Source organism: Labeo rohita, chromosome 14 (assembly GCF_022985175.1).
Source record: "Labeo rohita strain BAU-BD-2019 chromosome 14, IGBB_LRoh.1.0, whole genome shotgun sequence".
Lineage (NCBI taxonomy): Eukaryota > Metazoa > Chordata > Actinopteri > Cypriniformes > Cyprinidae > Labeo > Labeo rohita.
This window is the reverse complement of record NC_066882.1, coordinates 1,789,205-1,803,261: the sequence shown is the minus strand read 5'-3', so window position 1 is coordinate 1,803,261 and position 14,057 is coordinate 1,789,205. Positions and strand designations below refer to the sequence as shown.

General features: G+C 36.3%; 1 protein-coding gene and 1 pseudogene across 1 annotated transcript; both read left to right on the top strand.

The window, feature by feature from the left end:
* The first annotated feature begins 2,779 nt into the window (after window positions 1-2,779).
* On the top strand, window positions 2,780-6,889 carry LOC127175800 (GATA zinc finger domain-containing protein 1). Its single transcript, XM_051127069.1, has 5 exons — window positions 2,780-3,198; window positions 3,675-3,797; window positions 5,147-5,206; window positions 5,294-5,477; window positions 5,636-6,889. The coding sequence occupies exons 1-5, from the start codon at window positions 3,019-3,021 to the stop codon at window positions 5,815-5,817; spliced, it is 729 nt and encodes a 242-aa protein (XP_050983026.1). The 5' UTR covers window positions 2,780-3,018; the 3' UTR covers window positions 5,818-6,889.
* Window positions 6,890-9,749: 2,860 nt separating this feature from the next.
* Window positions 9,750-12,237, top strand: LOC127176677 (tripartite motif-containing protein 16-like; annotated as a pseudogene).
* The last annotated feature ends 1,820 nt before the right edge of the window (window positions 12,238-14,057 follow it).

Below are 14,057 nucleotides of genomic sequence, written 5' to 3'. Positions count from 1 at the left end.
ATTTTTCTATAAGGCAGTAAGTTTGCAAAAACAATTTCAGGTAAAGTTAACTAACTGAAATTTGCAACGCAATAAACCTTGGCAGTCAGATCAGATCTGACATATATATGAATTGTATATGAATATATGTTACCCTGAAACACAACAACCTAAGTAGCATGGGTGTATTTGTAGCAATAGCCGAAAAATACATTGCATGGGTCAAAATTATTGAATTTTTCTTTTATGCCAAAAATCATTAGGATATTAAGTAAAGATCATGTTCCATGAAGATATTTTGAAAATTTCCTACCATAAATATATCAAAGCTTTTAGATTTTTTGATTAGTAATATGCATTGCTAAGAACTTCATTTGGACAACTGATATTTAGATGTTTTGTGGTCCAGGGTCACATATTGCACGTACTGTCCAAATGTAAAGGAAAACCCCTTTATGCATCACACATACCCCCTTTTCTTTCTGCTGCACTTGATTCTCCAAGATGACATTTAGAATATGGCATCACACTGTGAAGGATTTCCAAACATCTTCCACAGTTGTTGTTACCATCCTGTAGCCGGAATTGAATTCTAACAGCACTTCTTTTTTTCCAAAAGAGTGCAAAAGGGTGACAGCCCTCCTGAGTGGAGTGTGACAGAGGCGCGCTCTGATCCGCACAGCAGGCAGAGCCAGCCATTCGCCAAGTGAAGGTCTGCTGTGTCAGCCTCAATCTGTCTCTGTATCCTTGGCCGTGCCAACACACAGCCTGCCAAGGTGCCATAATGCTACAGTACTGTAGCGCACTTATCCAGGCCCTTCTCTACAGGCATCGCAAGCAAACAGCAGCAGCCGACAAGTGCAAATAATGAGCCTCACAAAGATTCACATGTCAGTAGGAGAGAGAAAAACACCTACTGGCCCGTTTATTGTGTGCAAAAAGCCATCCAGATGGTTAGGATGCTGATTATGGTAATTGCTAACTTTTTGTACGCTTATGTACATTTTCTGGATTTGTTAACATTAGAAAGATAGCAAGAGCAAATTGATGTGATTGTCTGTTGTAAATAAGGTGGAAATTTTGAGTGAGAACTTTTTCTATTTACATAAGAACACAGATGGTTTTAAGTAAATGTTGCAAATTATTAAAGTTACATTGAAATTAGTGTTGTGTCATTCAACCATTTGTGAATGCATAAATCCAGTGCATTTACTGTAAAACGGTGTGTAAAGCCACCATTAAGACCAAAACAGCCATCTTGTTTAGCGATGCTAATTAGTTGCTTGATTTTAAAATATTCATATTTATTTCATGCCACTTTTAAGGGAATATTTCACCTAAAAATGTACAAATTTGATGACAATTTTCCTCATCTGAACAGATTTGGAGAAATGTAGCATTGCATCACTTGCTCACCAGTGGATACTCTGCAGTGAATGGGTGCCGTCAGAATGAACATCACAGTATTTCACATCTAGTCTACATCAAGTTTTAAACAAGTTGGCTTTAGAACTGATGCTTCCAGCTAAAATATGATTCCCATATCCATAATAAGGCTTCCTCCAATGAAAAAGTAATTTGGTCTGAATCAGGTGAGAAATCTGCACAGATCAAGCACCGTTTCTAAACAAATGTGAGTGAATTTTGACATGAGAAGACAACAGGAGATGGACTTTTTTACTGGAAGAAGCATTATTATGGATTATGTAAGTGTAGCATAAGTTAAAACATCTTAAAGATGGATTTGTTACTTACAAATGTGAAGCTTTTGTCTTCACAAGAAGTTAATTGATGGACTGGAGTGGTGTGGATTGCTTGTGGATTATTGTGATGTTTTTATCAGCTGTTTGGACTCTCATTCTGACGGCACCCATTCACTGCAGAGGATCCATTGGAGAGCAAGCGATGGAATGACACATTTCTGATGAAGAAACAAACTCAACTACATCTTGGAAGGCCTGTGGGTGACTAAATTTTCAGCAACTTTTCATTTTTGGGTGAAATATTCCTTTAATATGAGTGTGGATTGCATAATACACATTCTATAACAATCATAAACACTGTAGTTTGATTTCTTTTACTGATACATAATTGTTGGAAGGTTTTATATTAAGATTTTTTTTTTTCAAATTCTGCTGTGTTCATCAGTGTACCTTTATACTACATATTTTTCCTGTTCCTCTATTTTTCATATGTTTTAATTAGTGTTTGCTGTGTCAATCACAATCAGTCAGGCCTTACACATGAACTGCTAAAAACACAATTTCTATTTTCAGATGCTAAAAAGTATGTGTTTTTTTTTAGATTGGATAGTTTTTGGTTTAAGCTGACAACAGCCTCAATTTTATATTACACTGAATATGTTGCCATATTTACACTGACTGAGATATGGGGGAAGAAAGAATTGAGAAAAGAATAGAATGGATTTTTTTTTTTTTAAGCATTTATGGTTGTGGGATTTTATATTTAATTTGATCTGATGATTGTGTTAGATTTTTTTCCAAGTAACAATTAACCTTAAATTGTCATTTGCACTTTCACAGACTATACTTTCCAGGTTTGCATCATGTGTAGCCAATAAACAAACTGTACTGATAAAGATTTGCTTGGATTAAAAAGTTTAATATACAATTTTATTTGTTGTGGTTGATAAAAGAAACTAAAGCAACAAATTTGCTTTCTTAAAATGTAATGACATTAACCAGCGCCCTCTAGTGAACTAATTTTCCCAGACATATTTTTAGACTTTTATTTTGAAAGACGACTCGAGCAATCAGGACATTTATTCTAAAATTCACAGATTCTTCTCCCGGATGTTTTTTTCTCCATGGTAAAACATACGGGATCCATCATTCATTGTTTTCAAAATGAAGGATATGTGTATGATATAGGTCATACTTCTTCTAAATAGACATTGATTGTATTTTTTCGGCTGTGGTCGCATTTTAAAAATAAAAAACCGGCGGTTTAATTCAGTAATTATACAAGACTCTTGTAAACGAAACATTACCAGGCTGCTGCTGCTCGTGGTCAGCAAACATGCCTCTGGGTTTAAAACCATGTTGTGCTGTCTGCAAGATAAACTCATCCTCCATGTGGAAAAAAGGAAACCAGGGGGAGATTTTGTGCAACAACTGCACGGGTAAAAGCGTAAGCAGTGGAAGCTCCGGAGGATCTGCTTCATCCACCATCCAGCAGAATAATGGCGGAGGGAAACAGGTTTGTTTAAAAACATGCTTTGTGATCTAATTTGTGTAACATCTTATTTAGACTAATACCGACACGAAAAACTTCAAATTCTTCAAATTGCAGACAAAATAAATTACACTAGAAGTACACGAGTCACGACACCGCTCCATAGGTTTGCTTGTTGTAAAGACGCACTCTGTATATTGTATTTTTCATTTTACGGATATAGAATTTAGAAACGTTTTATATAAAGAAAATTCATTTTGAAAAAAAAGGAAAAAGACTGAGATTATGTACTGGCATGAGATTACAAGACATCTTGTAGTTTTATTATACGTGGAGCGGGTCGCCCCCTTTTGCGCGCCGCCATATTGACGTCACAACTGTCGTCATAACTGTCAAGCTATTACTACCATATTGTTTACTTTATATAACGTTATGCAAAGCATAAAAATAAAGTTTATAACAAAACCAGTGATGCTAATCTTTGCCTTTTTATTTCATAGTCCAAACAGGAAATCCACAGACGCTCCGCTCGGTTACGAAGCACCAAATACAAAGCTCCTGCATCTGAGAAGAAAGTCTCAACCAAAGGAAAGGGTAGACGACATATTTTCAAATTAAAAAATGTAAGTGCTTTCATTTAGGATAACTTGTGTTTTATTCCTTAAAGGGGTCATCGGATGCCCATTTTCCACAAGTTGATATGATTCTTTAGGGTCTTAATGAAAAGTCTCTAATACACTTCGATTAAAAAATTCTCAATGGTTTTGTAAAACAACACCCTTTTTACCTCGCCAAAATGAGCTCTGCAAAAATCATCTCATTCTAAGGGGTTGTTCCTTTAAATGCAAATGAGCTCTGCTTGCCCCGCCCCTCTCTTCTCTCTGTGAAAAGACGGTGTTGTTTACATTAGCCGCATTTAGCCGTTAAACTTCCTAACTACCATGTTATAAGGAAAGGCGAAAGCAAAGATTCATAAAAAAACGCTTATACTCACTTCTGCTGTAAGTGAAGCTGGATCATGAATGATTTGTGTGAACATAGACGGATATATGTAGATCGGGAGGCGCATTCCCTTCACAAACAAACGTAATCTACTGCATCTTCAGCGGCTCAGATGTCGGGAATAAATGACAACCACTACGTTCATTATTACATCCAACAACACAACACTTCAATCGCTCAATCGAAGATACTCTTGTCTAACTTACATCCCTGCTCCGGCATCGAAACATGAAAGGTTACTGGACTGTTACAGCTGATCTGAGGTAAGACGCTCATGTCAATCACCTATCATGGGAGCGGCCTCTGTGGGTGTGACGCCACAACAACAGACATCTGAGAATGGCTCGATTTGAAAAAGGGGATATTATTTTTACAGATTAATTAAAAACCACTGCATAGATTTTTATCATTATAGGGTAGATTTGTACATACACTGCCAACACACATTAATGTTCAAACAACATGAAAAAGTGAACTTAGCATCCGATGACCCCTTTAAGTATCTATGTGGGATAATGAAATGGTGAAATGAAAAATGAAAATTTGCTGGAAATGTACCCACCCTCGAGCCATCCAAGATGTAGATGAGTTTGTTTCTTCATCAGATTTGGAGAAATGCATTTCTGCATTCTGAGTCCAAACAGCTGATAAAAACATCACAATAATCCACACCAATCCAGTCCATCAGTTAACATCTTGAGAAGGCAAACAAATCCATCATTACGGCAAATCATCCCTTTTTTTTTTTAACTTTAAACCATTGCTTCTGGCTAAAATAAGAGTAAGAGCCATTGGTAAGCAAGAGATGTGATGCTACATTTCTTTGAATCTGATGAAGAAACAAACTCTGTATCTTGGAAGGCCTGAAGGTGAGTACTGAGCACATTTTAAGCAAATTTACATTTTTGGGTGAACTATTACTTTAATAAAATGCAATGGCATTTATTTCACCTTTTTTAAATTTCCATAGCCTATCAAAGCACCAGAGTCTGTGTCGACGATTATTACATCAGAGTCCATGTTTTACAAGGTAATTGCACATTTTTGCTGTTCAAAATGTCTTTTAAACTGTTTTTCTGCCACTTTCTATTCACCAACCTGTACTTCTTGTGTTCAGGGCGTCTATTATCAAATAGGAGATGTCATTAAAGTAATAGACGAGGACGACGGTAAACCGTATTACGCACAGATTCGTGGTTTCGTTCAGGACCAGTATTGTGAGAAAAGTGCTGCTTTAACTTGGCTGATCCCAACTCAGGCCAGTCCTCGAGATCGATTTGATCCAAGCACATACATTGTTGGTAAGTTCATGCACAAATGCATTGTTTAAGATTCTTGCATAGATAAATTGACCTGGTAATCCTGTGCATCATTAATCATACTCCCTAATTTGATGCATGGTTAAAAATTTTGTAAGGATCCTTAACAACTGCATCAACACATTTATATCTTTGCTTAGGTCCTGAAGAGGACTTGCCAAGAAAAATGGAGTATTTGGAGTTTGTCTGTCACGCTCCATCAGAGTATTTCAAATCAAGAAGCTGCCCTTTCCCAACATTACCAGTTCGTCCAGAAAGAGGCTACATCTGGACTCATATAGGACCGACGCCTGCCGTTGCCATTAAAGAAACCGTAGGGTGACGTGAACCCCTAAAAACACTTTACCTTCAGACTGAACTGAACTTTTTTTATGTACAAGACTTTTCAGTACAATTTCAAGAACTGTCATGATGGTTATGTGCGGTATTGGCCATTGAACAGTACATTTCATAGTATTTTTCATAGTAAAACAGGTATGCGAATTGAAAATGAAAACTTTATGTACAAAGTTCATTTGTAACACATCATACATACTTTTCAGGCGTGTATAAAGTCATACCAACCTGATTTACATGTGTTGTCCTCTGTGCATTTCTCAAATGTGTTTTCTGAGCTTTCACTGTACTGGGATCTTCCCTGAAACAGATTCCAACTCTTGCATAAAATTTTAGCCAATTGACGTGAGCAAAAATTATAATTTGTTCAGTTTTAATATAATTTCTGGAACTCACATGGGAGTATGTTTTCCAAGAGGAATTTTTCTCCAGCTTCATAGTCTCCTGATCCTGGTTCTTAAAGTCCTCCTCTACAATCCTGCAAGACATTGAAGATTAAAAGTCTGTATACACAAAAATACCTGGAAAGACCAGAGTGAAATATTTCTTCATGTTTTACCTACTTTGAAACAGACTCAATTAATCCTACAGTATCCATCCATGTTTTTCTGCATTGCTGATGTAATAATTACCATATTTTAGCAGATTCTCTGGATAGCAACTCCTCAGTGGCTTTTAATTGGTTATATAAATCAGTAAACATTGACATAAAGTTCATTTTTGGTATATTCTTTTAAGAATATGCAATTTTAATAACTAATGCTCGAACAACATGACTTACTCAGCAGTATTAAAAAATTCAAACCTTTAAGGCAAATGCAGCACAGGTCACCATGCATAAAATAAAGCATGAAAAACTCATTTCAAGGCCTATAATAAAATGTCATCTTCATGTATTTGCATACTTTTATGATGCTGACATTACATAAACAGGGACAGTGAAACATTTAACTTTTTTATATCTTTAGGGGAAGTTAACTTAATGCTGTGGTTTTTTGTTAAAAGCATAATATTTTTTAGATCAAATAGTAATTGGCAAACCCCCTGCAGTGCCAGCACAGACCCCCTTGGCGTAAAAGAATAATGCAGTTTAAAAATGATCTTCCTGTCAGTGTGGAGAATGAACGTAAAGATTATGGTCGAGGTTAAACTGTAAAACACACTGAATGCATTTATTATAAAAAGCCAGAGGACAGAATATGAAAGCAATCACAGCTGTTTGCAAATCCCAGGTTTGTGTGTTGACTGATTTAACTTTTCATTTTTTCCCTGAAAAAAAGTTTCCTGTAAACTAAAATGAAAGCCGTAGACAAGATTAAAGTGAACAGGAAAAGTTTTCACATGTGAGGCATTTGTGTAGATGATGTGTTGCACTATTCAGTCCATCTGTTCAGAGAGAGAACAGCACGTGTGGGTTCTGGATAATCATAAATGCTGAATTCATTTCAGTTCTGTGTCTTATTTGTCTTTTTTGCTCTCTGGTTCCTCCTCATGTGGGCCGACGGGCTGCTCTTCTTCAGGAGCCTCCTGCGGGAGCGTCTGTTCCTCAGGCTTCTCTCCCTTGTTAAATTTCTTACACCTCTGGAATATCTCATTTAGGTTGAAATCTCGAATGATATTCTCCTGTAAAACACACAAACGCATATCTCAGTGAAGAATAATAAATTGTTCTGTACATAGTGCCTGGACAGATTACTTGCAAACTGTAGTCTGTTACTGATTATAGATGACAGTTGTAGTTAGTAACATAATCTGGATTACACATTAGATTTATTTTAGATTTTATTTTTATACAGACACTGTGAAATGGAATTCCAAGACTTTCAAGGAATTTTCAAGCACTACTTTTTTATTTTCAGTGACTTTAAACAGAGATCTCACTTATCAAACAATGCTTATCTTTCATATAAAAATATTATAAACAAAAAGGAAAAAATAAAGTGAAGCACACGCAAAGTATGCAGTGTCAATTTTAAGAATAGAAAGAGAAAGAGAAACAGCACATAACATTTAAAATGGACATTAAAATATATATTATGTACAATTGTACACATTAAAAACAAGGGTGTAGGTTTGATTTTGGCATTAATGGGGACATAACGGCAGACGACAGACATTTAATTGTTTATTTATTGTTAATTATTGCTAGAAACAATATAGTAGCTTCTGGATGTTAGCAGGGACAAGTCATAATTTATGCAAAGCTGATCTAGACAAGTATATGGAAACTGATCTAAATATCCGTTCATTCTTAGGCAGTGAAAACTGTATCTCTTTATTCATCCTATGCGTCCTCTAAGGTCTACATGTATTACTTTATTGTTAACCTAACAACAACCCTTGCTCCAATTTAAAAACAAGAAACAAAAAACATAGTTACTATAGTTACACAATGGTAACCACAAATTAACCATTGATTGCCTACACTAACCATAGTTTAACTATGGTATTTGTTGTAAAACTTTTTTTTTTATACAAAAAACATAGTTAGCTACACTTTTACTATAGTAAAACCAGGGTTAATTTTCTTAAGGGATTTGTATTTGTGCACTGTAAAAAAATAAAAAAAAACAATTTGTTGAGTGAGCTTAAAATAATGTGTTACCCTGCTGCCTTAAAATTTTAAGTTCAGTCAACTAAAATAACTTGAAATGTTAAGTTTTACTAAGTAACAACTTAGATATTTGTGTTTGCTAAACTTAACATATGGGTAAGTATCCCAGCTGCCTTAAAATTTTAAGTTGATTCAACTCAAATATCTAAGTTGTCAGTATAATTTAACATTTCAAGTTGAATAAACTTTTTTTGAGTTGACTGCACTTAAAATTTTAAGGCAGCCAGGTTACAAATTATTTTAAGTTGACTCAACAAATTGTTTTTTACAGTGTGTGTACTTTCTTTTTTTGCTTTTGAAACTCTACTGCCTTAATATTTTGATCTAAAACAAATGATTCACGGACCCGCTCCGAGGTTCTGATCTAAATCAAATGATATTTGTTATTGTTAAATGCTAAAATGATTTATATGGTTTATGACAACACAAATGTTTACAGTTCCTGTGTCCTCGTAAACCAAATGGCTTAAAAACATACTAAAACTGAGTGTTTTCTTTGAAAAGATAAAAATGCAGAATGTTTTGTGTGAGGGGTAAGTTTAGGTGTAGAGTTAAGGTAAGGGCACAGGAAATACTACAGTTTGTACTGTAGAAAAAACATTATGCCTATAGGCAGTGCCTGTAAACCACATACAATGCCTTGCGAAAGTATTCATGCTCCTTCATTTTTTTCTGCTGCAGTGATGTTTGTCTCCACATATGATCATGGAGCTCAACTAGAGACCATCAGGTTCTTGGTCACCACTCTGACCAAAGCCCTTCTATCAATTGCTCAGTTTGGCCAGGAGGTCAGCTCTAGAAAGAGTCCTTGTTTTTTAAACTTCTTCCATTAAGGGTAACAGAGACTATGTGCTTCTGTGAACCTTCAATGCAGCAGAATTTTTTCTGAACTGTTCCCCAGATGTGTGGTTTGATGCAATTCTGTTTCTGAGCCCTACAGCTCTTTCAGCAGTTAGACATTTTAAGACAAGTGTGCCTTTTCGAATTTTACCCATTCAATTGAATTGCCACAGGTTAACTTTAAGTATAGTAACAGTGTCCCAGATAAGGGTATGAATATTAATGCAATGGATTCATTTAAGTTTTTTATGTTTAATAAATTTGCAAAGATGTTAAAAAACTGTTGGACTGTAGATTTATGTGGTAAACAAAAAGTAATTTAAAGCAGTGTAACTTAATGCTGTCACAATAAACATGAACAAGTCAAGGCACTTTATGCAAGAATGTGTGTGTGTGTGCTCCAGACACGCCTGTTTTACTCATGTGACTCAAACACAGAACCAGGAAACAAGAATTATGTGAGTTCAGGGAAAGAGAAACTGAAGTGTAGTTGAGCTGTTGTGTGTTTGTGTCTCTGTATTCATGCAGTAAAATGGCAGAAGCCAGAATTTCTCAGGATGAGTTCTTGTGTGCAGTGTGTCTGGATCTCCTGAAGGATCCAGTGACCATTCCAGTGTGGACACAGTTACTGTAAGAGCTGTATTACAGACTGCTGGGATCAGGAGGATCAGATGAGAGTCTACAGCTGCCCTCAGTGCAGACAGACCTTCAGTCCAAGACCTGCTTTAGCTACAAACACCATGCTGGCTGAAGTGGTGGAGAAACTGAAGAAGACCAAACTTCCTTCTGACTGTTACGCTGGAGCTGGAGATGTGCAGTGTGACGTCTGTACTGGAAGAAAATACAAAGCCGTCAAGTCCTGTCTGGTGTGTCTGAACTCTTACTGTCAGAATCACCTTGAACAACATGAGAGTTTGTTTAAAGGAAAGAGACACAATTTGACTGATGCCACTGGACGACTGCAGGAGATGATCTGCCAGAAACATGAGAAGATCCTTGAGCTTTTCTGTCGCACTGATCAGGAATGTATATGTGTGCTGTGTACAATTATTGAACATAAAAACCACGACATTGTATCAGCTGCAGCACAGAGGACAGAGAAACAGGTATTTAAAACTAGAGATCAAGTTAATACTCAGTGCAGTGATTCAATAGTCTGTTTATTTTGTGTAGAGCTGCAGCCAATTAACAGAACACAGAAACACTGTCAGTGTGAAACACTACATCTGTGTCAGTTTCACTTTTATAATACTGCACTGAATAATTTTACTGATTACTGAAAAGGAGACTCACAGAGAAACATTTATCAGTGTCAGTATATAATCATCAGTCAACTCTCATCTGATCATCTTTGATTAAAGAACACTGCTTACAAATGGCAATGTGTACCCAAACAAAACCTGAGTTTGTCTTAAAATCCTGTTTCAGTGTCTCTAATCAGTAAATAATGGTCAAGCTAGTCTGTAGCCTTTGAGCTGCTTTTCCTGAGCAAGTGTGAGACTTTGATGTGTGAGCTGTTAGATGGACATTTATGTTCTTAGCAGATGTTTTATCATCCAAACCATTTTAGTTCAAAGAGTGTAAGTGTCAAATACTAGAATCTGTAGCTCTATGTGATTTAATGAATATGAGAAGAATGAAGCTGATGCTGTGAAAGTGCTGGATTGAGTTACTAAAGATCAGTCAAGTCAAATCTGATGTTGGTGCAGGTTATTGGGTGAAGTGTGGAGCTGATGAGTTTTGATTTCTGTTTTCTGTAGAGTTTCCAGTCTCTCTCAGCACCTCCTGAATCTACAGACGCAAATGATGATCCCTTCATTTCTCTCGTCTCTTTTGATGGTCTGAGAGAATCTGTCCATCAGCTGAAAGACAAACTGGAGGATTTCTGCAAAGAGGAGCTCAAGAAGATCTCAGACAGAGGTAAAGTCCTGGAGATTCATCTGCTCTCAGAAACGAGTCCATCATCATCTCATATCATGGAGAACATCATATTAGAAATGTGTTAGGAATGGATGCAGGATCATGAGAATCACACTGTTCATGTCTGTTGATTTCCACAGTCACATTCACCAACATTGTTCCCAGGACCAGGAACGACTTCCTACAATGTAAGTCAGTAAGAAAACAAGCAGAAAAACTCACAGTGTGTTCATGTTCTTCCTGTAGAAGGTGAAGAGTTTTATAATTGATGATGTAAATGATGATTTGCACAGGATATCTGCATCTGTACTGAGTGATGATACACTGAACATGAAGAGTTCAGCTACATGAAAACATCAAACAGATTCATAATTCCTGATTCTGATGTGTTTTATCTCCATCAGATTCCCATCAGCTCACTCTGGATCTGAACACAGTGAATAAACGCCTCCGTCTGTCTGAGAACAACAGAGTGATTACTTACACTGGCACAGATCAGCCGTATCCTGATCATCCAGACAGATTTGATGAGTATCCTCAGGTGTTGTGTAGAGAGAGTGTGTGTGGACGCTGTTACTGGGAGCTGGAGTGGAGTGGAGATAGTGGTGTGTTTATATCAGTGTCATATAAGAGCATCAGCAGGAAGGGACGGGGTGATGAGTGTTTGTTTGGATATAATGATCAGTCCTGGAGTTTGTTCTGCTCTCCCTCCAGTTGCTCATTCACACACAATAACATAAAGACTGATCTCTCTGTGAAGTCCATCAGCAGTAGAATAGGAGTGTTTGTGGATCACAGTGCAGGAACTCTGTCCTTCTACAGCGTCTCTGACACAATGAGCCTCATCCACACAGTCCAGACCACATTCACTCAGCCGCTCTATCCTGGGTTTTATGTTATTAAAAAATCATCAGTGAAACTGTGTTGATGAATCAGAATAGATTGATGAGAGATTCTACCCATAATGCTTTGAGCTGATGATGAATCAGTAACAGTGAGATGTTATAGAGTCTCTTCTTTTCTCTTCATGACATTAATACTCTCTAAAAATGTCTCTAATTGGCCTGTTTAGCTAAGCCCTCAAAACACTTCTTATTTAGTGGTACAGTACTGTATGATTTGTAGATGATATTTAAAAGCAGAAACAGTGACAGAAACAAACCTTCCAATTATAAGGTGATATTTGACTCTTTTGTAATGCTACATTTATTAAATGTATGTCATCTTTTGTGCCAAAAAAATAGATTTATAAACTATTTATAAAAAATTTTAATTAAACAATAAACTCAATTAAAATAATAAGATACAATCAGACTGAATAAGTTACCGGTCAAAGGAAATCATTATCAACAGTTCATCTTTGCACGTCACAGAAGAGCTCAAATGTGGCATTAAGGAAAATTTACAGAATTTCTGACATGATTCAGAGGTGGCATTAATGCATCTCATAATAACAGTGTTATAAGATTAATGTTTTAAATCTGAAGTTTTGAATATAGAAATTTAAATAGTTCAAATGACTCAGTGAAACTGAAACTGAAAAATGAAAATAATTCGTTAAATCAATTTGTTCTAAAGTGCAGATTCATTCATAAACGAAACAGTGCTGTGTCAAAGACTACAGATGCACAGCAGCTCAACTGTGACTTTGTTTGGAATTATTTTTGGTGATGAAATATAGCACAATCAGACAACAGTGTCACTGTAGGTCACTTAATGTTAACTTTTGTATAAAATCAAAAATGTATAAAACTGTTGTATAAATTCAGTTTCACATTTGCAAACTTCCTTTATAATCATTAAAAAGCTCTACCTGTCTTAGTTTATCGCAATCTCACAAACTTCCATTTTAATTAATAAAGCTCTCTATGCTGCATATTAAATCTGTTATTTACATCGTCTCTACACTTTGTTTGTTATAATGAATGACAAAAAGTCATGCAGGTATTATGGCAAAAGACAGTACGAACCATAGACACAAAATACCGCTATGTGTTTAGCCTATATTGCGATACGTTTATATGCAGAACTGAGATCACTTTCGTAGTCTTTTGAATGGGTAAATATAGAAATCACTTTAATTTTCACTTTAACTAGTTGGAAATGAAACGCTGCCCCCCCTCGAAATTCACTCCCCGGACTCCGTCCCCTCCGTGCCCAGTAATAGTTTAGCATTTGGATGCATCGCAAATATGGAAATATTATGGAATATTTGGATTTGTGCTGAATAAGAGAGGTATACAAGAGTACAAAGCTCCATTTCACAGACGGTTGAATCCACAATCCTTTAAAGTAACGTTATACTCCTTTGTCAGTGAGAGAATCAGCGTTCAGAATCAGCACATGATCACTGTCTAGTGGACTTTGTTTTCAAGTGCGCACTCCTGGCATTCACTGTTCTTCTACCGGCGGTTATCAAACAGAGTTGCGTTACTGCGGGCGGCCTCTTCTGGATTGAGGGTGAATTAACTCTTTCGTTGTAAGGCCTCATGCACCGAACCGAGACACCCGTACCGTGACAGTTCGGTACGAATACATCGTTACACCCCTATGTATACGTATTAGTCCTTACTTATTAGTACTATGTGTGCTTTTTTAAAATCATTGCAAGCAGTTTTGAAATTTGAAAATTAATGGTTCTTTTAATTTGATCTGGGTTTTGTTAGTTCAACTGAATGATCACAATTTTGAATAAAACGGAGCGGTCCCAGCGTACATGACTCACTTCATCTGTTCATCTTTCTCGTGTCTTCAGTCATGTTTACACGACATTGTCCTCTACTACTGGCTTAGCTCACTAAAAATAAGCAAAGAGTACACTGAAAAAAAAAAACAATTTGTTGAGACAATTT